The sequence below is a fragment of the Sapajus apella genome, unplaced genomic scaffold, assembly GCF_009761245.1.
Source record: "Sapajus apella isolate SASKATOON/1434 unplaced genomic scaffold, GSC_monkey_1.0 scaffold25, whole genome shotgun sequence".
Lineage (NCBI taxonomy): Eukaryota > Metazoa > Chordata > Mammalia > Primates > Cebidae > Sapajus > Sapajus apella.
In genome coordinates, this window is record NW_022436965.1 from 13,555,975 (window position 1) to 13,578,518 (window position 22,544).

The following is a 22,544-nucleotide window of genomic DNA, read 5'->3' on the forward strand; positions in this document are numbered from 1 at the left end:
GAGGGCTGCAGTCTCTAAGTCCTTTGATTTTATAATCTCCTCCAGTCTAGTCTTTCCCTGGAGGCTGTAATCTTCTCAACAGCATGTTCCCAAGCAAAAGGGTCCAGCCTGTGAGCTTTCAGTGTGATGGCAACCTCACCACCTTACAAGGCACTGATTTGTATTTCTAGATGGTTCTAATGGAGGTAAAGTTCTTCCATTTCCTTTTCCCTGGAATAATGCTTACCATCCCCCATCGCTTAAATTGGAGAGAGAGGAAATCAAAAGCTAAGCACTGCAGAATGGCACTTTCCAACACTCCATTCTTCTTGCTGTCTGTACTGAACAATTACTGAACCTCAGCTTTTTGTTGCTGGCTGCTGCACCAGTGGTGTGGAGAGAGAATAAAGGCCCCATCTTGCAGAATGCTAAGAGGCCCAGGAAATTGCAAAGCATTCACAGTGTCGGTGAGGTATGGAGAACAGCCTCCGCTGCTGTCTGTTTCTCTACCTTGCCTCTGGCTGGGCTGTTACAATCACTGGACTTCCTGAAGTCTCCTCTTGCAACCAGCTTGACAAAATGGATTAGGCTCTGGCTGGAACATTCTACAGCCGTACAATTCAACAGTGGCAGGCCCAGCATCTGTCATTTGTATGAGTGGATTGAGGCTGCTGGGAGATGCATGAGGATCAGCCACAGGAATCTGAAATATTTTGTTCATGTAGAGGCCTGAAGCTGCCCGACCACTGTGCCCAAGTCCAAGGTCAGTGTGAATACATTCTAGGCTTGAGAGAGAGAAAGAGTCTGGTGTGCACAGCACAGGGGCACTGAGATGCAAAAAGCAGAAAACATTTTGAGCCGATGAGTGAGTTGCCTTCAGCAAAAAATGGCCCACGCAAGGAAACATCCTCACACCCCAAATCAGAACAAGTTTGGAAAGAAAACAAAAAACAACCCTGTGAATTTTAACTATGTCTGTGAATATTTTTCCTAGGAAAGATAAGGGAAGTGAGTGCAGAATGAGTTAATGCTGCCAAAAGGATTAAGTGGAATAAAAATGGTGTTTACACATATACCAGGGAAAAGAAGCACTTGGGGAAAATAGGTCCATAAATAAGTAAAAGGGATTGAAATCTACTGCAAGCCTAACAAGACCAACGTGCTGAATTGCTTTTTCCTATCTGTCTCTTACATGGAAAATAACAAGAAAATTGAGAAAGTTGTGCCGATTTTCAGGGAGAGGCCGTGGCTGTGAGGCAGGGAAGGGAGCCCAGTGGGAGTGCCGGAGATGGTGTCAGGAGATCTCCAGGGACTTGTCATGACTCCCTCGATGGCCCAGATCAACCTGCCTACCTGTCCAGCCTCATCTTGGGCCTCTGTCTTCCACAACCCTGGTGCATCTGCCACACTGAACCACGTGCATTATCCAAACAAATCACGTTCACACGCATTCTTCAGCTCTCCCCTTCCTGAACTGGACCCTCCCTCTTTCATCATCAAATTTTACCCACCCCAACATCATGGCTGCTCTCTTTCCTGTGTGCATACCTGGAAACATCAGACCTTTTCTGTCTTCCAGCGTCCGTTTGCAAATCCCCCCTCAATCGTCATCTGCGGCTTTCCCTGCCTCCCTTTAGCTTCACACTGCCCTTTTCCATCCCTCCATTCCTTACCTTCCATCAACAGATGCAGACATACCATTGTCCCTGCTAGACCAGGAACTACTGAAGGCTCAGGCTAGGTCTTTTCACTCTGTTCCTGGGTTGTCTGTCATGGGGCTAGGCATAAAGTAAAGCACTTGCTCTCTATTTATGCTGCAGGCTAGAATCTCTTTGGGTATAAAAGCATACCCATGACCATGCCTCGTATCAGACCTACTAAATCAGAAATTTCTGAAGATCAAAAGTTCTCCAGGTGATTCTGGTGCCCAGTAATAGTATGGTGGTTCTCAAAGTCTGATTCACAGTCCAGCAACCTAGCATCGCCTGAGAACTTACTAGATCAGGTGAGATCAAGCACGTCCAGGGTGGTAGGCTGTGGACGTGAGAACTTGTCACAAATGCAAATTCTCCAGTCCACCCCAGACTTACTGAATCAGACACTCTTGAGGTGGGGCCCAGAAATTCATATTTTAATCAGCTTTTCAGGTGATTCTGATGCATGCTGAGGCTTGTGAATGGCTGCTCTAAGCAAAGGCGTCCAATAAGCCATCTCTGAATTGAACCATAGAGGCATTCTTTTCATCCTGACTTACCTGCCCCTTGGATGCATGGCCCTCATTATTTCCCAGGATAAATGCAGTTGCTAAAGCCATGGCTTTGGAATCTCATTCTCTGTCTTCCCCCTATTTCTTTCCCACAGGAATAAATTAATAACAAACCCTATAACTCACAGGACGTTTTTTCAGATTGCCAGTCCCCTGGAGAAGGAAATTTGCAGAGAAATTGTGCTTCTCCTGCAGCTGGAAGCTTTGGGCACATTTAGTTGTAAAAGCCCCTTTACTGACTGAATTCTGCATACTCAGGCCTCTTCCGTCTTCCTGCTGACCTCTCCTTCTAGTTAGTTACCTCCTGTTGACTTCTCAGCACCCTTTTATTTGGCACAATGAAACAGGCACCAATCTTTACCTCGTTGCTTCTTATGAGCTCATTCCTACCCATCCTAACAATCCAAAACTTGATATGTTCAAAACTGAACTCTTAGTTCAAATGTTTTCCTCTTTTCCCTAGCACAGTGAACTGAACAGAGCTGCCACCACCTGGTGTTCAAGCTGATCTATGAGACTCATGCCAGGCTCCTCTCTCTTCTGCATCCTCAGTCAGTTACTGCATCATGCTTATTCAACTCCTTCAATATCACTTAGAGCTGTCCAGCTCTGGTTGCTACAGGCATTCCCTGGCTTAAAGATAAATCACTTCAGGCTCTGCCTCCACCTTCTAGTGCCATTCTCCCTGTGTGTGTCTGTGTTACATGTGGCCATCTTATTAAAAGGACACCAGTCATAATTGGATTTGTGGACCCCGTACACCAGGATGACCTCATCTTAACTAATTACACCTGCAAAGACCCTATTTCCAAATCAGGTCACATTTCGAGGTACTGGGGGTTAGAATTTCAACATATCTTTTTGGGAGGACAAAATTCAACTCATGTCACCAGGTATAATAATCATCTACTTACTTGTTTCTTTCCTTAAGCTGTAGGTCCTGGAGGAGAGTTGTCATATCTTATTTGACTTCATTTCCTTGGTGCTTACTTTTTTTTTTCCTCCTTCTGTCACCCAGGCTGGAATGCAGTGGTGTGACCTTGGCTCACTGTAGCCTCCGTCTTCCAGGTTCAATTAATTGTCCTGTCTCAGCCTCCTGAGTAGCTGGGATTACAGGCGCATGCCACCACGCCCAGCTAATTTTTGTATTTTTAGTAGAGATGGGGTTTTACCATTCTGGTCAGGCTGGTCTCGAACTCTTGACCTCAGGTGATCAGCCCGCCTCAGCCTCCCAAAGTGCTGGGATTACAGATGTGAGCCACCGCACCCGGCCTATTTTCTCGGTGCTTACTGTGGTGTCTCGCATATAATAAACCCACAATAATGTTTGCTGATTGAATGAAAGGAGAAGCATTCATGTTAATTACCCTTCTAACAGATTTCTCCGTTTTTCAGTATCTTCAAATTCTTCTTTATTTTAGGTAATTACCAAGACTGTCATGATCCTAAAGGCATCCCACCTTTTAGCATTTGAACCTGAAGTTCTCTGGTCTCTCAGCTTCTCCTTGCCCCATTCCATCCCACCCAGAACTCCTCTCTTTAATCTTATTTCCCAATGTCATCTAGTCCATTGCCACATTTCTGGCTTTATTTCCCCCCCACCCAACCTAGAGCTCACCCCCAAATCCTCATCCCTTTTATCTTCTGCCACCCTGCCCAGCCCATCCTCAGCCTTGCAGTGGTTTTCTATGTTGTTTCTCTGCTGCCCTGGAGCTTCCTGGAGTTTGGGAGAGTCTCAGAAGTTGGCTGTGGGTAGGCATTCTGTAAATCCAGCCAGGGATTCCGGCAGCATCGAACTCTTCTCACGCATTTCTTGTCATATGCCAAAACCCGAAAACCTGTCCACTCTCCTCAGGCCTCAGCTCTGTCCTGGACCCTCCCTCTCCGCCCTGAACCTCAGATCTAATCTAGTGAAATGGGAACCTGGCTCCCTCACCTTCCTGTCATCTTCCTTCCTGTCACCTCTCCTCTTCTTCACCCTCTCTCACTCCTGTCTTTGAAGCAGATGTGTTCTCAGTGTCACAGCTAAATTCTCCACCCTAAATTGTTGTTCCAACTGCTCAATTTCTTCAATCTTTGCCCGCACCCAGTCAGCCACTTCTTGCTTTTGTGTTCGTACCCGTACATCCTCTATCCCTTATTCAAATGTCAAGTGATCCTTTGACCCTTTAACTCTCCATATGGTTTTTCTCAGTTGTTTTCACTACCTGTACTTCTTAAGAAAAATGCATACACATATTATCTTTAATTTTATCACCAGTTGATTTCTTAATGAAGATTGTTGTTACTGGTGTTATAATTATTATCTTGAAAGTTTAAACTCAATTTGGCAGTCTCTCCCTCTCTTCCTCTTTTCATATCCCTTACACACACAAACTGTCTCTCTCATACACACACATACAAACAGCACATTCATAGAAACTGTTTTTTCTCATATCACACACTCTGCTAACTTACAATCACCAGAATCGTTCGTTAAACAGTTTGGCTTTGTTTTGTTTCCTGAGGGCTTTGCTGTGTTTTGAACTCTGCCACATGCTGCTGATACAGTGAAGGGTCCCTGCCTTTGAGGGTTTAATGCTCTGGCAAGGGAGTCACTAAAATAAACAACTAAATAAATACCTGACAAGTACTTGCAGGTTGTGAAAAATACAAGAGGGCAAAAAGACAGGGAGGAGTGGACTAACCTGAAATTGGGGAACCAGGGCCTCTCTGAGGCAGTGTGTTTAAGTTGAAACTGAGAGAGGAGAAAGGACCAGCCAGGTCTGAAGGGAGGGCAAGAGCTTTTCAGGGCGAGGGCACCCCGAATGGCGCTGGAGGGGGAGAAAGCCAGGCCCCTTCTAGGAACTGTCAGACACCATTGCTGTGTCATCATGGGCAGGGAGAGAGAGGCAATTGGCAAACCTGGTGTGGTTGGCAAGGGCTAGATCATGCAGCAGCGTTGATGACCAGGGTAAGGATTTAAAGCAGGTAAGTGGCATGATCCCCCTGTAGCCCAGGGGTTAACCCTCGCTTTCTCAGAGAGGCTCCCCTTGACCAGACGTGCTCAAGGACCGTTTCCTTTCTTCAGAGTACTCTTCTCAACGTGCGGGTATATATTCGTGAAACTCCCTGTAGCAGACCCCCGTCATCTTTGCTTCTGTTCGCCTCTGTACATCCAGAGCACAGAGCTTGGCCATGCCAGCTGCTGAATGCATATTTTCTGAATGAATGAGTGAATATTTCCTCATTTCTCTTAGGTATGATTTTTGGCAGTTAAGCCTCTCTGTGCCTCGGTGAGCTTATCTATACAACAGGAATGTTAAGTGATCAGTCACTGGACTTGTTTTTACTGTCTTCTGTTTCTGTGTCCTTTATGTTGACTCCCAATCTTTATGCCTGCACTTGCCTCTCTTTTAAATGTCAGCTCTGCTTAGCTAGCTACCTGCTGCATATCTTGCCAGATGTTCTCAGATAACATTCAGCCTTTTCAATTCAAATATTTCTTGCCCCACTAGACCTTCCCCTTACCCCTACACACATAAAATCATCCTCTAGAACTACTTGTTTCTATTCATGGCAAAATCATTCCTCTGGACCTTCTAGCTCAAAACTCTGAGGCCATCTCACACTATTTTCTCTTCCTCAACCACTGCTTAAAATATCTCCTGAGAAATTCTTCTTAAGAATTGTCCTTCTTTTTCAAATCCACCAAATTCAGATCCTAATTACTCATTTTACCTTGATTGCAAAAGGTTTCTCTCCTGGTTCCTCTCGCTCTGGGTTTCTCCTCCCCTTTATCTTACTTTCACAGAAGCAAAATTCTGATGCTGTTCTCCTGTATTCGAAACCCATCAGTGGCTCCCCATTGGCTACCCGAGTATGGATTTGCTTTCAGATACCATCATGTTATGGCTTTAATTTATTTTTCCCATCTCTGTGCATCCTACATTTCAGATGAGCTGGACCCTTCGCTGTTTCTGATGTTCCCTCACATCCACCAACCCTCATGCCTTTGTTCATGCCGTTATTTTTGCAGCAAGCCTCCCTTCCTTCTGCATCTGTAATGCCTAGACTCAGTGCATCCTTCGAAGCTTAAAGCTTATCTAAAGTAGCAATTCCTGACTGAGCCATTTCCTGACCCTTGAACAGGATGTGATTTCTTCTTCCTCTGAATCCCCTCACTCCCATTTCACTTGAAATGCCTTCCACCCTGCCTGGCAGTGAGGATGTGACCCCAAGTCATTAGTCTTCAGCCAGTGCAGCCCAGTGACTCTCTTAGTTCTCCTGCAGCAGCAGGTGCTGATAACTCACAGAGGCCTTGGCCGGGGCTCTGGTGTCTGAGTGCTCTGGGCTTGAGCCCTGGCTCTGCTGTTTGTTAGCTCCGAGACTTTGGCTTATGTTATTTAATATCTCTAGGCCTCACTTTCCCCACCTGTTAAATAAGACTAATATAACAGCTGTGCCTCAGAGGTTCTTAGGAGAAATCAGTGAAAGAAATGTAAAGTACTTGGCTCATTGGCTAGTATTAAGTGCACAGAAAGTTGTGGCTTTTACTTGTTCAATCATCAAAATTGACAAAATAAATGTCATAGTTTGTTTACTTGGCATTCTTGTTTCATTGGCTCCTGATCCAGGACAAGGACACAGCTTCTTATCTGTGTAGCCCAATGCTCCACGTAGCGTCTGTCTCATCAGAGGTGTGTGATAAACACTTGAGGAATTAATCAGTACACTAATGACGTTCTTGATGCAGAAAATGTGTATTAATCATTTCTATGTCCCTTGACAGTGTTGAGCCAATTTTTTTTTACATGGCAACTGGTTAATACTTTTTGAGTAAATAGATAAACAAATGAATAAGTGATTGAATTAATAGTGAAACTTGCCAAATATATGTTGGATTTAAGCAGATTTGTACCTGGAAAAGGACTCTGGGAAAAAGGTAGAAGTTCTATACTAAATATAGTTCCTTGATGGATATTGTATTCTTCCCTGGTTTATTTATATTGTCAATTTTTCCTGGCATAAAATTATAGAAGTGTAGGAAGCTATGTTTTCCATTGTCCGTCCTGTCCCTTATTATCCGCTGCCTCTTGTGTTAGTACTGTTCACTCTCCTACCTTGTCTCTGGAATCTAATGTGAGTGTCTGTGGTGGAGAATGAGGCCCCAGATTTGCACCCTACTTGGTACAGGGATATAACGTTCAGTCTTGAATAGGTATGAAACTGTTTTTCTTGTACAGGGGTGTATTTACAAAGATCCATTGTCAAGCTCTTGTCCTGTTCATTTGTGAGCAAAGATGGGCGTCAGGGGTCACATGGCAGGCTGTGCCCATGGACAGGAGTAAATAAGACTAACAAGGTTTCAGGACCACTGAACTTGAGACCCTGGCTGCATTCGCCCAGGGTAAAAGTCAACTGAGCTTTAAATGCAGAACCAGAGAAAAGTGGAGGGAGGAAACTTACATTTCAAGAGTAACAACTATATTACAGTCACTGTACTGAAAAAATATTTATTCATTCAGTGAATCTCCTTACAGTCCTGGAAGTAACAGTAGTTACTATTATCACCATTTTAAAGAAAAGGAAACTGAAGCTTGGAAAGATAAAATACCTTTAGCTGTATCCTTTGCATGAAGTTAACAAGGGTTTTGAATCCAGAACTTGACCTTGAATGGAGATTATCTGACTTCAGAGCTCACCCACAAAACCCGAGCCATGGTGGGACTTTGCTGGGGTGATTTGTGTGAGAGACTGCAGGCTCAGCGTTGGTCAGTGAGGGACCCTGCTCTCAGCATGCTCTTTCTGCCTGACTACTTTCAGTGTCTGTAGCAGCTGCTTGCAGGGTGAGAGAGGAGCAAGAGAGCAGTTTTGAGTCTCACCAGCTATCTGACTCCCAACCCACAAAGAAAATGCTGCAGCTATGACTTGTGTGTGTTTGTGAGTGTGTGTGTCACATGTGCATGACCACATGTGTGTATATGTGCATAGATGGGGGCATCTGTGCCTGTAGATGCATTTCTGAATGTGGGAAAATCTCAATGCTTCATAATATTGTTTTAATGGAACTGTTGATCCTTAGAAATAAAAATGACTGACAGCTTTTAAAAAATGAATGTACATCTCATATAATTGTAATGAGATTTGGGATATCTTAATTCATCAATAAAGGGAACAGGAAGGAACTCAATATGCTTCACCTCTCATTATTCAGAAATTTAAAAAATGGGTTCCAATGAATTCTTAGGCTGGATTACAATTTCTGTTTCTATGGCAATTATAAAGAATGCCAAAGTCATCCATAAAGATCAGCTAAGGTGTGAATGTGTACATGTTAGGTCAGCAATTCCCAACCTGTTGTGTACTTTAGAATCATCCACCTAACATTTTTAAAATACTGATGCTTGACCCAACCCTAGATTGGTGAAATGAGAGCAATGAAAATTTGAGCAATCAAAATGAGAAAGTTATTTACCCATATGTTGGGTGAATCTGAAATAACAAAGTTTGGGAACAATTCTACTTATGAAAGATGCCACAATAAAGGAGATTCTGTAGTTATTTCAATGAGAGAATATTTATAGAGGAAGACAGATAAGTGACTCTCGTACAACGTGGTGTATGCTAGTATTGCCACATGAAAACACAGGCAAGGAGGCAGGCAGGTAATTCTTTCTGTGCACTACAGATAACTTCTGCTCCACCTAACACTTTGTACCCGGAGGCCAGAGGTGGACAAGCTAAGCTGATGCCCAGCCAGCAGCCCTGTGTGTAGACTCAATGCTGCCTTAGTACATTTTCTCCAACAGCTTTATGCCCATGATAGGGAGAAGAGCAGAGCAAGGTGTGGGAGAAATCACCGGCTTTGTGCTCCATGACAGTCCTCCCCTCTGCCCCTTCCTAGCAGTATGACCTTGACATGGCCCTGCTGAACTCATGCTCACCTTTGCCACTTGGGGATAATGACATAGCTGTAGAGTTCTCTAGGTGGCTGTGAAATGACACATGGACAGCGCTGAGCATAGCACCTGCCGGGTACGTGGAAATGCACAATAAGTGGCAGCTGCTATTACCAGCTTTTTCTGACCCACTCAAGATTTCTTCCCTTCGCCTTATATAATTCTTGATCCCAAAGTATACAGGGAAAATACAGTTTTCTGGGCTAAGCGTCCTCATTTGAGGACAGATGAACTCTGCCTCTGCCTTCTTTGATGGCCCTTAAATCAAAGGAGCATCTAGCCCTTTACCCTCTAAGTCAGATGCTGGGAGTCAAGGTATGAATGCCTCCTGCATGACTGGGGCCCATGGCAGTCCCCCTCACTTTTCTTATTCTCTGACTTGCTCTTTGTTGTTGACTAAAAGATGGAGTGTGATGACCAAAATGTCAAGTGTGAACTCTACATTTATGTACATGCATGTGTGTATATGTGTATTTGTGTTTATTGCCATGTTTTGGGTCAAGGTTGTATCCCTGAGTTTCAAAATCTAGAAGAAAACATACAACACTGTGTTCACTACTACCAGTTTCGAAACCATTTGATATGTCTATAAAATTTCTTTTCAGCATTTAGAATCAAAATTCCTATTAGTATGTGCATAATAACAGTTAATATTTATTAAAAATTGAATGTATTCCAAGGTTATTGAAAGTTATTTGCACATATTAAAAAAATATTCAACCCTATGCAGTCGATGAGGTAGATAATATTATTATCCCTAATTTATAGATGAGAAATTTGAGCCACAGAAGGTAGGGATTGTGCCAGTTTTTTAATGTTCTATCTTTAAATGAAATTAATTTACATAAAGCACACATGTGCACATATGCATAAAACATAGAAAGTTACCTAAAATAATGATTAAAAATTAATAACCAAAGATTATCATGAATTTGAAATTTATTTATACACACTACTCAACAATACAATGTTTTTGTGGTGTATAATATACCTCTTGATTCCCATTTTACATGTGAAGAAGTTGAGGATCTGTCGTGCTTTTATATGCCTGAGGTCATAGGAGCAAAGGGGAGTTTGCACTGGTAACTTCCATCGAGGGCCGTTCTTATATCCCATTGCCTGTGAAATGCCAGGGGTGAGCTGGGGTGGCAGCACTCTAGTCAGGAACAGAGACTGCTCATGCCTAATTACAGGAAGGAGGCCCAAGTAATAGGCATGGGCAGGCACATGGGTGGATGTGGTGGTGAAATCTTTGCATCCTGATTACCTCTGTTTTCTCAGTTATTGAGGAAGCACATCATTTGCTGAGGGAGAAGATAGGGGAAAAGGTGTCAGAGGTTTGAGGAGAAAGAAGGTATGAAAGGCGATCTAGAGAAAGGGAGAGTGAATGAACAAGGAAAATGTAGTCTGATCACTTGAGGATAGCAGTCAGGGATTTTAAATGAGACTAATCAGTGTGGCAGCCAACTGCATTCATCTGTGCAAACGCAGAAATGGAGCCACAGGGTCATTGAGTTTAACCAGTGTTGGAGTGTTTCAGATAAGTATGATGAAGTGATGGAGGAGCATAGGAGTTGAGGTTACACGAAAGGGAGGATTACAAGGAAATATAACCTAGTCTAGGAGTGCCAGGGAAGGCCTATTTTAGAAAGCCATTTTTAAGTTAGACTTTAAGAATAATATACGTTGTCCAAATAAGTAGCAGTCAGGGGACAATGAATATGTCGGGGGTGGTGTTCCAGGTAGAGAACCAACGTCTGCAAAGGCCTCAAGGACCTATAGCATCCTATGTAAACTCTAGGCGTCATTATTCATTATTATTCTTACTAACTTTTGATAAAGCCACAGGTTTATGAGATAATCTAGGGATCGGTCATTGCAAGTTCTTATTTGTCCCAGAACTAATAATGATTGTGAAGACAGTGGCATGTAATAATATCCCCATCTTGTCAGGATAAATTGAGGCATGTGATGGTTCAGCCAACTGGATGGTCGGAAAATTCATTTTCACCATTCTTCTCTTCACCCCTTCTCCTGTATACCTTGCAAACTGCCTTTCTCCAGAAGCACTTTTAAAATGAACCTCTATTCTCTCTTTGTTTCACTACACCCTTTTGCAGATTTATTTACCTAGTTTAAAAAGGAATATTTGCTTAAATGCTCTCACATGACATACGGATATGTCCCATAGTGGGACCCCAAAGTGTTTTGAATAGCTGGGCAGAAACTTTGGAAACCATGCTTCTACTAGAAACTCAGCGGAATGTGGGCCAGAGACAGGCTTGAAAGGATGTGCTTTCATTTAACTGCAGACAAATAGTTCCATTTGTAAAATGTTCCTTTTATGACAGGTAGAATAATATGTAAGTCCAGAAAAAGCTTATTGTTTCTAAAAGCTCATAATGAAATGCCCTATTCATCATTGCTTCTGGATGAAACATCCCATCTGTGCTGGACCGTATCAAAGAGAACACACACACACACACACACACACACACACACATACACATACATGTACACACCCCATAAGTGCATTCATATATACACATGTGTCTGTGCATATATAAGTGCAGGTATGGGGTGTGTATATGAATCTGCTCAGATACATGTGTATATATGAATCCAGGTATGGGGTGTGTGTGTATGTGTTTGTCTATGTTCTCTGATACGTATATACACATACATACATATATCTTCTGTCACTCTGCTTATCTCCCTACTTTTCCTTCTTTCTTGCTTGCTTGCTTCTATCTATCTATCTGTCTGTCTGTCTGTCTGTCTGTCTATCTATCTATCTATCTATCAATCATCTGCCTACCTATCTCTCTATTCCTCTTCCCTCTCCCTGGATGGCAAGTCTTATACAAGGAGGCCTATCATCAGACATGCCGGCCAACAGCTTCTGAGCTCTGTTTCCAGATGTCACAGTTAGGTGGAAAGCTGGGACTAGCACTTGATCGAAAAGTGACATTTAAAGGACCCTTGTTAAAGCAAGAATAGCCCATTGCTGCACTGAGAAAGCCCATATGAAGGGAGCATCCAGTCAGGCTGGTCATGCAGGGTCTTTACTCACTCATTAGGTTACAGAGTGAAAAAATGCTCAAGCTATCAGCATAAAGGCCAAGCATCACGTCGAGTCAAGGCCACAGCCAGCCTCTGGCCCAGCACGTCACCTAGACTAAGGGAAAAATCCCTGCAACAGTGGATGTGTCCTGAGCGGGGAGGAGAGAGAATTGGGAGAGAAACCAGAAAGCTTGGAAATTGCCAGTGCTTAGAGAAGACTCTGAATAGACTGTGGGTATTGTGTGAGACAGGAGGAGGAAAGAAAAGGCAAATAAAGGATTACTACTAGTTCTCTGCATACGCGTTTGCATGTGTGCCTGCTGGCTGCTGTGCATCCGTTACAACGGGCTTCTCTGGCACAGACTGTATATTCCTGCATGGGCATGAGTCTGCGATGCTTCCTGTGATGTGCCTGAATGGGAGCCACCTGCAGCTGCCCACATGAGACAACAATCTTCAGGGTCTTTATTTGCTAGGATGAAGAGCTTAACAAACAAACAAACAAATGCTCTATTCTGACTAAGAAGGTGTGAGTGGTTTGCCGTGCATTGAGAGAATATTGGAGACCACATGTCCAAGTGGATACAAGAGACTGAAGTTTCCTTCCAATGGTGAGGTTCAACCTCCTGCCCTACATCTGACCTGACACCATTCATGGGCCCCTAGTGCCCTTTCCGCAAAAGGAATATTGGCACAGTCTGCTCAATAATGCTGCTCACTCCTAATGGAGGCAATTCTCTTACCACTACAAGCAGATTGAAGCTGAGGCTTACCACTCACACTCCTTCCCAGCTCTAGCCCAGAAAACCACATAGGAGTTGCTATTTTTTTTTTTTTTTTTTTAAGACAGAGTCTCACTCTGTTGTCAGGCTGGAGTGCAGTGAGGTGATCTCAGCTCACTACAAGCTCTGCCTCCTGAGTTCAAGAGATTCTCCTACGTCAGCCTCCCACGTAGCTGGGACTACAGGCATGCACTACCAAGCCAAGCTAATCTTGGTATTTTCATCATGTTGGCCAGAATGGTCTCCATCTCTTGACTTCATGATCAGCCCACCTCAGCCTCCCAAAGTACTGGGATTACAGACGTGAGCCTCCGCGCCCAGCCGAGTTGCTATCTCTTTAGAAGCCTCTGCTTACCTGGCTGAGAGATTGGTCCAGGTTGCTTATCTGACTGGGAGTATGTCAGGCACTTCTTCCACAGGTTATTTTTTTTCCTAATGAGGAGACAGTGGGTTTCCTCTGTGGCCCATACTGCTGGAGGCCATCTCCACCATGTGTCTTGGAATGAATCTCATAGTCTGAGAAACAGAGCAAAGGGAGGCAAGGGACACCTAGAAGGGCCCGTAGACCCTGCTTGCACGCATCTCAGAGGCAACATCCATTTAAACCTGGATACAAGTCTTCATGATACACTTTATTTTTAGTGAGGCCTGTGGGGTTTTCTTACTTTCTCTTGCACTTGAAGAGCTCAAATACAGAGGCCTTTCTTCTTTCAGTGGGTCTCAAGTAAGTCTGTTTCAAATCGTTATGGGTGCTTTTATGTCCAGCTCTTCATTACTTTGCCCCTGCCTTTTCTTGTATGGCCATCTGTGGCTTTCTATTTGTGTGCACCAAGCTTCCCTGTCACACCCTCCACTGTCATTCCATGCACTGCCAACACCAGCCTTCCCTGTACCCAGGATGGCGACTCTACCACCAACCACTACCACTTAGCTTTTTTTCCTAAAAACCCCTTCCTCTTCCCTTTTAACGTTCTCAGTGGTTTGCCTGAGTCTATATGTGTTTCTTCACAAAGACTGTAGATTCCTTTGAGGGCAAAAATCTCTTTATTCCAATTCCTGTTGCCTAGTATCACAGTTCACACACAATAGGTCTCCACAAATATTTGCTAAACAAATCAAGTAAGATTTCGCATCTCTCTGGCAGATCATTCTGGACTAGAGGGAAGAATTAAGTAAATTCCACTTTATTCCTTTGCTAGTGCAATTTGCTGCTCGCTGACTTCTTTTGCCATTTCACAATACGCTCTTCCCCACTTTGCGTTTAATATCAGTACTGTAGAGTGAGTTGCCCAGCGAAGTGACCACTGGGTGGGAGGTGGGAGGTGGGAGATGGGAGGTGGAGTGTTGGGGCTTTAGCCTTTCCATACTCACATTGCCTCCTCTCCAGCCTATATGAAGACTTCTACAATTTGAGCTAAAGCCTTGTGTTGGCATTGCGTTTGCACTGTAGGGCAAAACACTTCCTCCTCTATTGAAATTTGGGAACCACTCCTTACTATAGTATTTATAGTATTATTATAGTATCATGTATTTGATAAATTTAACTTATTTAACCAGTGATTCTATGTATGGCACTCACTAAATGCCACACTCTGTTCTGGGTATGTTAATTACATTAGCTAGCTCCCCCTCATAACAACTTTGTCAAATAGGGTTATTACCATCAGTCTCATTTTACAGATGCGGACATGGGGTTACAGAATGATTAAGGAACTTGCCCAAAGTCACAGAGCAATTGGTGGCTAAGCTGGAATTGGAAATAGCAGGGTAACTCCAGAATCCATGTCCTAAAACCACTGTACCCTGCTGCCTCTAAATATAATCAGGGTAGGGTCTACACTGCACTCCCCTACATCCTTCCAAGTTGAGTTGATGCTCTTAATTTTCAGGCCCCTTGAGCAGGTCTCCTTGACCTAACTTATCCAGCAGCGGTGGATGTATGCTTAATAAATATATCCAAGCTCATTGCTTCCTTAAGTTTGGCTTGAATACAGGTTGATTTGTGTCATGCTGCATAGCTAATTGTTCACATAGTATTCAATGCCAGTCCTAAGATTTGGCTCCTGAAAATATATTTTCAAACAACCCAGGAACCATGCCAACAATTAACTATAATTACACATTGTATCAGTTTCGAGTACTAGAAATGACTGGAAGGCAAAATGTATATTATTTAAAATGTTAAACTGACAGTAAATAAAATGTGATCCTACCCAAAATAGAGATAAATAAAATTGCATGTCCTTTTTCCCTTTTTTATTGCCTTTTCTAGGTGTCTGGGATTACATGGAATATTTTTTGTTTCTCATGATTTCTAGACTTTTTCTTGAATTAACAGATATTTTTAGCTGCCCATAAACCACCATTTTCTGTTCACCAAAAAAGAATCAAATTCAAACTCTACTGTGTGAGTTCACCTACAATGAATAGAACAAACATAAAAGATACCTGGGGGAGGGTTCATTTGATGCAAGAGTTATTCACAGTACAGTGTTTGGATACTTTATGGAGCCAGTTCTTGCCTGTAGGTATTTCTAAATTGAATCCCAGGAATAATGCATTTATAAATAGTGAGCTTAAATAATGAACACATTCATCCAAGCCACTTCCTTATGTAGTTCCAATGGCTTTCCCTTGCAACAAATAAAGACCCTGGGTAATTAATTTGCTAGCTTGTTGGGTTAAGTTGGTGATTTCCAACACTATCAATATTTTATAACAAATATTTTTAAAAATATATTTTATTGCATTTTAGGTTTTGGGGTACATGTGAAGAACATGCAAGATTGTTGCATAGGTACATACAAGGCAATGTGGTTTGCTGCCTATAACAAATATTTTTAACCCCTTTTATTGTGTAAATAAAATTTATGAATAATAAAATCTGTATATGCAAAATCTTAACAAATAGTGTCTTAATATTAAAGGGAGAAATAATTGATAATGATATAACTATGTTAAAATTTAATAATTATATCTTCATATGCTAATTATAATTATTTGATACTCCATTACAATAAATAATAAACTTGGCAGACATTTGTATCTAATGTAGATTCACCATAATGTAATATGTAATATAATATGTAATACTATATTATGATATGTGTGAGAGCAATATAGACTGATACATTTGTGCTGTATTGGTGATTCAAAGTGATTATACAACGTGTAACATTCTCTCAAATTATAAAGTAGTTATGAATCTAGAAAATTTGCTATGTATTGAAACTGTACTTTGTGCTTATATGTCAATGGAGTTAGCATCTATGCTCAAATCATTAGAAGCAGGTTTGCAAAACCTAGATAAATGTCTTGCATGACATTCAAAAGCTTGTAGGACATGGGGAAGTTTTTGTTCTGCAGAACTTTCCTGAGCAGTTCGCTCTTCGCTATACTAGCCCTACCTCCTAAAGGGCAGTAGTGACCTTCAGTCATTACATCATCAAGAACAACTGCCATTCATTATCAAAATGCCCTCTATGGGGTGTTACCCTCTGCATTAAAAACCACTGGATTAACTCCTAGTATTAGAATTAGCCCCAAATAATAATTGTAATTTATTCTCCTGGCTTTTTGTAATCCTTAAAAACAAAAGGAATGTCTACAGTAAAATCTTCAATAATTGAGTTAGCTATGAGACTGTAAGTTCCACAAGTGTAAGGGGTAAATCCACCTAGTGTGTGCAATAGTTCAGTATTTAACACAGATCTGGGCTTTGCTAAGTCTTGCTTTAAATAACGGGCTTAGAGATCTTGGTTAGTGAAAAGATATACACTATTTAAAATAAATAGCCTTGTTATTTTCTAATACATATGATAATACATAGATGTTCACTAGAATTACAGTTAAGAAATATTTGCAAACACGATATCGGTTATTTCAGTTTGAGTGAGTGATGTTCAAATGTTTGAAGACGTCTGAAATCTATCAAAGATCCAGAATCCTCTTGTCATTTTGAATATGGAAAGAAAACATGTTGAGTATAACATATGAGCTGCAGTCTTGGCCTAAGAGGTTTGCTTAATCTTCACAGTGGTCTGTTAGGTAGCTATCATTTATTAACCCTATAGGTAATTACGACGGGCAAGCAAATTATCTGTCAATAGTCAGACAGTTGGTTCAATGTCAGAATGGGACTTAAATCCAGAACTGTCTAATTCCCAAGAAATCGTGCTGCTCTCCTTCTTCTTCCTCCTCCTCCTTCTCCTCTTCTTCTTCCTTGACAGAGTCTCATTTTGTCATCAGGCTGGAGTGCAGCAGCACAATCTTGGCTCACTGCAACCTCTGCCGCCCAAGTTCTCCTGCCTCAGCCTCCTGAGGAGCTGAGACTACAGGCACCCACCACCATGCCTGGCTAGTTTTTGTATTTTTAGTAGAGATGGAGTTTCACCATGTTGGCCAGGCTGGTCTCGAACTCCTGACCTTATGATCCACCCGCCTCAGTCTCCCAAAATGCTGGGATTACAGGCGTGAGCCACTGCGCCTGGCCTTTCATGCTGGTCTTCTTAAGGGAGGCCAAGCTATGTTTCTATAAACCTACATCCAAAGGACCATGAATTATGAATATGTGAGGTCTATCTTCATATAATTTTACTCTCTCTATATATATAGTTCCAGTTGTCATGGCTTTTAAATACTATTTTTCTAGTGGTTCAGTGGTTTTCACCTTGATCGTGTTCTTTGTCAAGTCCCAGTATTCAAGTTCATGTATGAGCTCATATTAGTGGATTTCTCAAGGGCAGAGGCTTATGCCCTGGATGGCTGGGTCTCTACAACCTAGCACGGTGCTTGGCACAAAGTAGATGTTCAGTGAGTATTTATTGAGTTGAATCTAATTGAGTGATGTTTCTTCTTTTAGGCCATGGCCTTACACAATATTTCAGCGAGGCTTTGACCTGGTTTTGGGAGAGCAGCCTTCTGATAAAATATTCAGGTAAGTGGTTGTCTAGCGACTTGGCTTATGTATGTGTGCAAACCCTGTGTTCCACTTCCCCCTGGACTTACTTTCCTAATGGTAAAGTATAAAAAGGGAAACACCTTTAGTTGTTACCGCCACCTACTAACAAAAGTGCTTGCCCCTAGTCATGTCCAGGGGCAACATAGAGGACTTGGAGGTCAGGCAGATTCTGTTTGGGTCCTGGCTTCCCTCTTTGCCAGTTTTGTGAACCTCACTAATTTACCTACCCTCTTGAAGCCTCCAGTCTCTGCATGTGTTAAATGGGGCTATATTACATGCCTGGCTAGGTTATTGTGAGAGATAAATGAGATAATGCAGGGAAAGTCCCTGGCACAGAAACTGGCACAGAGTAGGCAATTAATGTCAGTTTCTGCCTCTCCATTTTGCATCTAATTTGCACCTTCCTCATAGAATCTTAAGTTGTTCAAAGTGAACCTCTCCCGCCCCTGCCTTCCCCTTTTCTAAACTCTGCCTCATTATTATTTTCTTTTATCTACTAGTTTCCTGATCAAATTGGATGTTTCTAGTCCCTCCCAAATTTCTACCTACATACCTGGGAATAGCACATATTAGAAAGGCCCACAGCAGAGGAATAATTTGAGTGCAAGCCAGGAATGATTAGATTTTTATGAAGTTTAATTCATACTAGACCTTAGCTGGAACAGTTTATTTCCAAAATAAGATCTTATCATCCATTCATTTTGTAAGTCTATCATTCACTTAACATATATTTGCTGAGTTCCTTCTAAGTTCTTGGCTTGACAGTATGGACATGAATACATGTTCTCCTTGAGTAAGTCCTCTAGTAGAGGAAGTAAATGGTCCTGCACAGGTGGCTGATTGAAAAGGATGGATTCAGCTACTGCATGCCTTTTCTGGAGAAATGGTGAGCAGTGCAGGGCAAATGGAAGAGTTGTACCTACACCGTTTGTGGAGTCTTACTTATTCACTGCCACCTTTCCAAGCCCCTTCCCAGACCATCTTTCAGCCATTCCTGGCCTAGGTGTCAATTTTTGCCCCTCCATTTGCCTCCTAGAGCTTACCCTTCTGCAAAGCTTCTAGTGCTCTTCCTGTAGCCCAGGGTGGACTCAGCTTAGCCACAGCAGTGTTCTCCTAAGGCACGTTCCTAGCTAGAGTGCAGATTCACAGAACCACTTCCTTGAGGGCTTTCTTTTATCCTTTTCTCTGCTGAGTGTCTGTCCCAGGGAAGGCTAGGTCATGCTGATGGCATTGGCTACAGGCTGCTTTTGAGGATTTGTGCTGCAAGAGATGTCAGCTCCATTACTTGGACTGTGACATGGGTATTAAAACTTTCCAACAAGGATTTTATTCAGCTGATTTTTTCTTTCTTTTTCCTACTGCTGGTCTTCTAGGACTTCAAAGGGTGATAAAGATAAGGCAGATGAGGAGCCTAGTGAAATTTGGCTGATTGATGTGGATAAGTTCCCCATTCCCTAAAAGTCAGAAACTAACACTTTGAAAAACAAGGGCCCTAATAAAATTGCTAGTCAAGCAAAACCTACATGAAAACTGTTTCTGTCCCCACAAGCACCATTTATGTTTTTTTTTTCAAAGTTGCTGGCTGCCAACTGGATGTGATATCCAAGCCCTGTAGAGGGGATCAGTCGTGTGGTTTGACCCATGAGGTCAGCTATCTCAGGAGCCAGTGAGTTAATCAAGTGATTCAGAATTTTTATCCTTAACATGGAAGTAACTAGCCTCTCAAATGAAAGCCATGAGTCACAATCTGTTTGTTTTAGGTACCAAGAATTTTAATCAAAACCACTTGGCATCTGAGTAAACAACCAACCAATGACCACTCTAAAAAATTCTATGACCTGGTCAGTAACTATAATTGGCTGCTTATTTGCTACTATGCTCCCTCGTGATTTAGTGTCCTGTTGAATTCCAAGCTCCTAAACATCTCTCTGGATTCTGAAGTAGAGTTTAAATATCTTTACTATTGAATGACAACATACACCTTCCTTTAAATGAGCTGCTCTTCTAGAGAACCTTTTGTTCTTAGTTGGATCTGTTTTCTGACTGATCCAATATCTGCAATAAATTGAATATCTCCCACTCTGCACACTTGCTCACACCCTTTCCTCTAGCAAGAATGCACATTTTCCTTGTCATATAAATACTACCCGTTTTATGGTCCAGATCAAGTCTCCACCAAACTCAGCATCTATTGAATACCTACTAATGCCAGGCACTGTTACAGAGGCTGCAGATGTAACCAAACAAATATGACCAAGATAGTCTTGGACTTCAAGGATTTATAGTCTCATCCAGAAAGCAGTCTCCAACCGTGGCCCTCTATGAGAGTTTCCAGTGTGATTTAAAAATGACTGCCAGTCATACCCAGAGCAAACCAATTAATTCATAAGTTCTGGAAGGTGTGGCGAGGGCATCAGTGTTTTTTAAAAGCACTGTGGTGATTCTGACCTGAAGCCAGGATTGAAGAACATTGCTCTAAAATGTCTCCAATCCACTGTACCAATCCACAATGGCTTTACCCCTGCAAATGCCTATTACTTACTGATTATACTATGTATTCATCAGTTATTTTATTTAATATTTATTTTTCAATTGCCTATTTTTTCCCCAGTGAAATGATGTTCTTCTTGAGAGAAGGGGTGGTATCTTATATCACTTTAAATATTTAACAACTAACATGCAATTGTGAACACAGCAGAACTTCAATAGATATATGTAGATAATCATTTCAGATATTTCCTAAAATCTTCAACCTAGAGTAAGAAAAGACCTTGATGTTCCACTTAACCTTGGTAATCTGCAATCCCAAATAACTTGGGAAGGGCCCAAGCTAGACTCAAAGGATCCAAGAGGACTCTGAACCTACCAACTGAATCTTTCCACCAAACCCATTCTGTTACCCAAGAAGTCCTTTCCACTGTGGTTAGAATCACTCCTTTCCATTAGACTGTGGGGAAAGGGATTGGTACTGAGCAAATTGATCCCACAGAGACCTTCCTTCAGAGTGAGTGCCTGCATCCCTTGGAATAATTCCTCATCCTGGAATAGCCTGCTCTAAGGAAGCGTGGAGATGCCAGGTCAAGAGCAATTGATCCGTTTCTTCACATTCCATTTAATGGCGAGCCATGGTGAGAGCACAGCCCTGTTCTACCAGCACTCTCTGGTGAGTGTTTGCCTCTGGACAGGAATTTCTTCTAGCTCTAGATGAACACAGGACTGTGTGCAGGACTCAGCACACAGCTGAGCCACCAACCGCACTGGTCATCACCAGCTGTCTCCAGAGAAGGCCCGAGTTAGGAAAGCATTCTCTAGATGCTCACCCAGCTTCTCTTGGGTAGCTTTTTGAAGTTGTCCTGCCAAATCTGTATGAATGAGGGACAGATGAAATTTTAGGACACAGCTTTTCTCTGACAGTTTGTTCTATATTTGGTTTTTGGAGTTACTCAGTAGATTCTGCTGATGAAAGGAAACTTTAGAATTCCATAGGCCAGAGCCAGCATGGGCTAGAAAGCTGCTGGGATCCATACCTGAGAATCAGACCAATCCCAACTTTTCCATTTATAGAGGGTGACCTTGGAGAGGTGACTAGCCTTAAAAATTAGTTGATACCTTGGTAAAATGGGGCCAGGTGACCAGCCTCAGAGGAATGTTAGAAGGATAAATGAGGCCGTGCTACAAGGCACCTACCCCTTTACAGTTCTCAGCAAAGGTTTAGTCTCACCCCACACCTGACTTTTCTTCCCCTACAGGGTCTTACCTTGATCTTACCGGAGGCTGTTTTTTTTATTAACATGGTCCAGTGCAGTGTCTCAGGAGCTGCTCTGCACACAGGAGGTTTCTCACAATATCTAATTCATTTCCACCTTAACCTTTACATCCATTTAAACCCAGGGGTTAACCTATAGCCTGCTGTACATGGAGGATAATCTTCACCTCTGCCTCCACCTTTATATTTGAACATTGAGACTGTGTTCCGCATAAACTTGTACAAATTAAAGAACCTAATGAAATACCCTTATTGACCAGCCAATAAATATTTATTGAGTGACCTCTTTGGGGCAGAAATTGTGTGAGGGTTACAAAGATAACAAAGAACTGTCCTCTGCCATCCAAGAGAGCACATTCTTCTAAGTGGTGATGGACACGTGAAAAGACAGACACAACTCATCCTTTTAGGGGCAGCAAGGGGCTCTGGGTCAGGTGTACAGATTCAGCCCTTGTTCAGCCTGAGGGTAGAGGGCGAAGGCCCTGCTGGGCTTTCTGGCGTAAGATCTTACCTCAGTCTGCAAATGATTAGAAGTCAAGCAAAGAGAGGGAAGAAAATCCAGAAAGAAGGACTATTAGGAGCAAAAGCAAATATGTGAGAAAATCAAGGAACTATAGTCAGGTCTCATTATAAGAGCAGAGGGTGACCCAGGGTTTGCTGAAAAAAGAAGCTGACTTTTTTCAGCTACTGGGGGTGACCTCTTTGGAGGCTGGGACTTTATCCTGTAGGTACAGGGTGCCACAAACAGCTTAAGTTGGGGAAGATGTGATTTGCTTTTCCCTTAGGA

General features: G+C 42.4%; 1 protein-coding gene across 2 annotated transcripts in view; it reads left to right on the forward strand.

The window, feature by feature from the left end:
* The window catches only part of ASTN1 (astrotactin 1), a 320,149-nt gene that overhangs the window by 200,136 nt on the left and 97,469 nt on the right, over positions 1–22,544 (forward strand). For both annotated transcript variants that reach the window (XM_032291314.1, XM_032291313.1), the window contains exon 9: positions 17,893–17,967. In XM_032291314.1, coding sequence (XP_032147205.1) covers positions 17,893–17,967 — 75 coding nt within the window. The remainder of the gene's footprint in view (positions 1–17,892; positions 17,968–22,544) is intronic.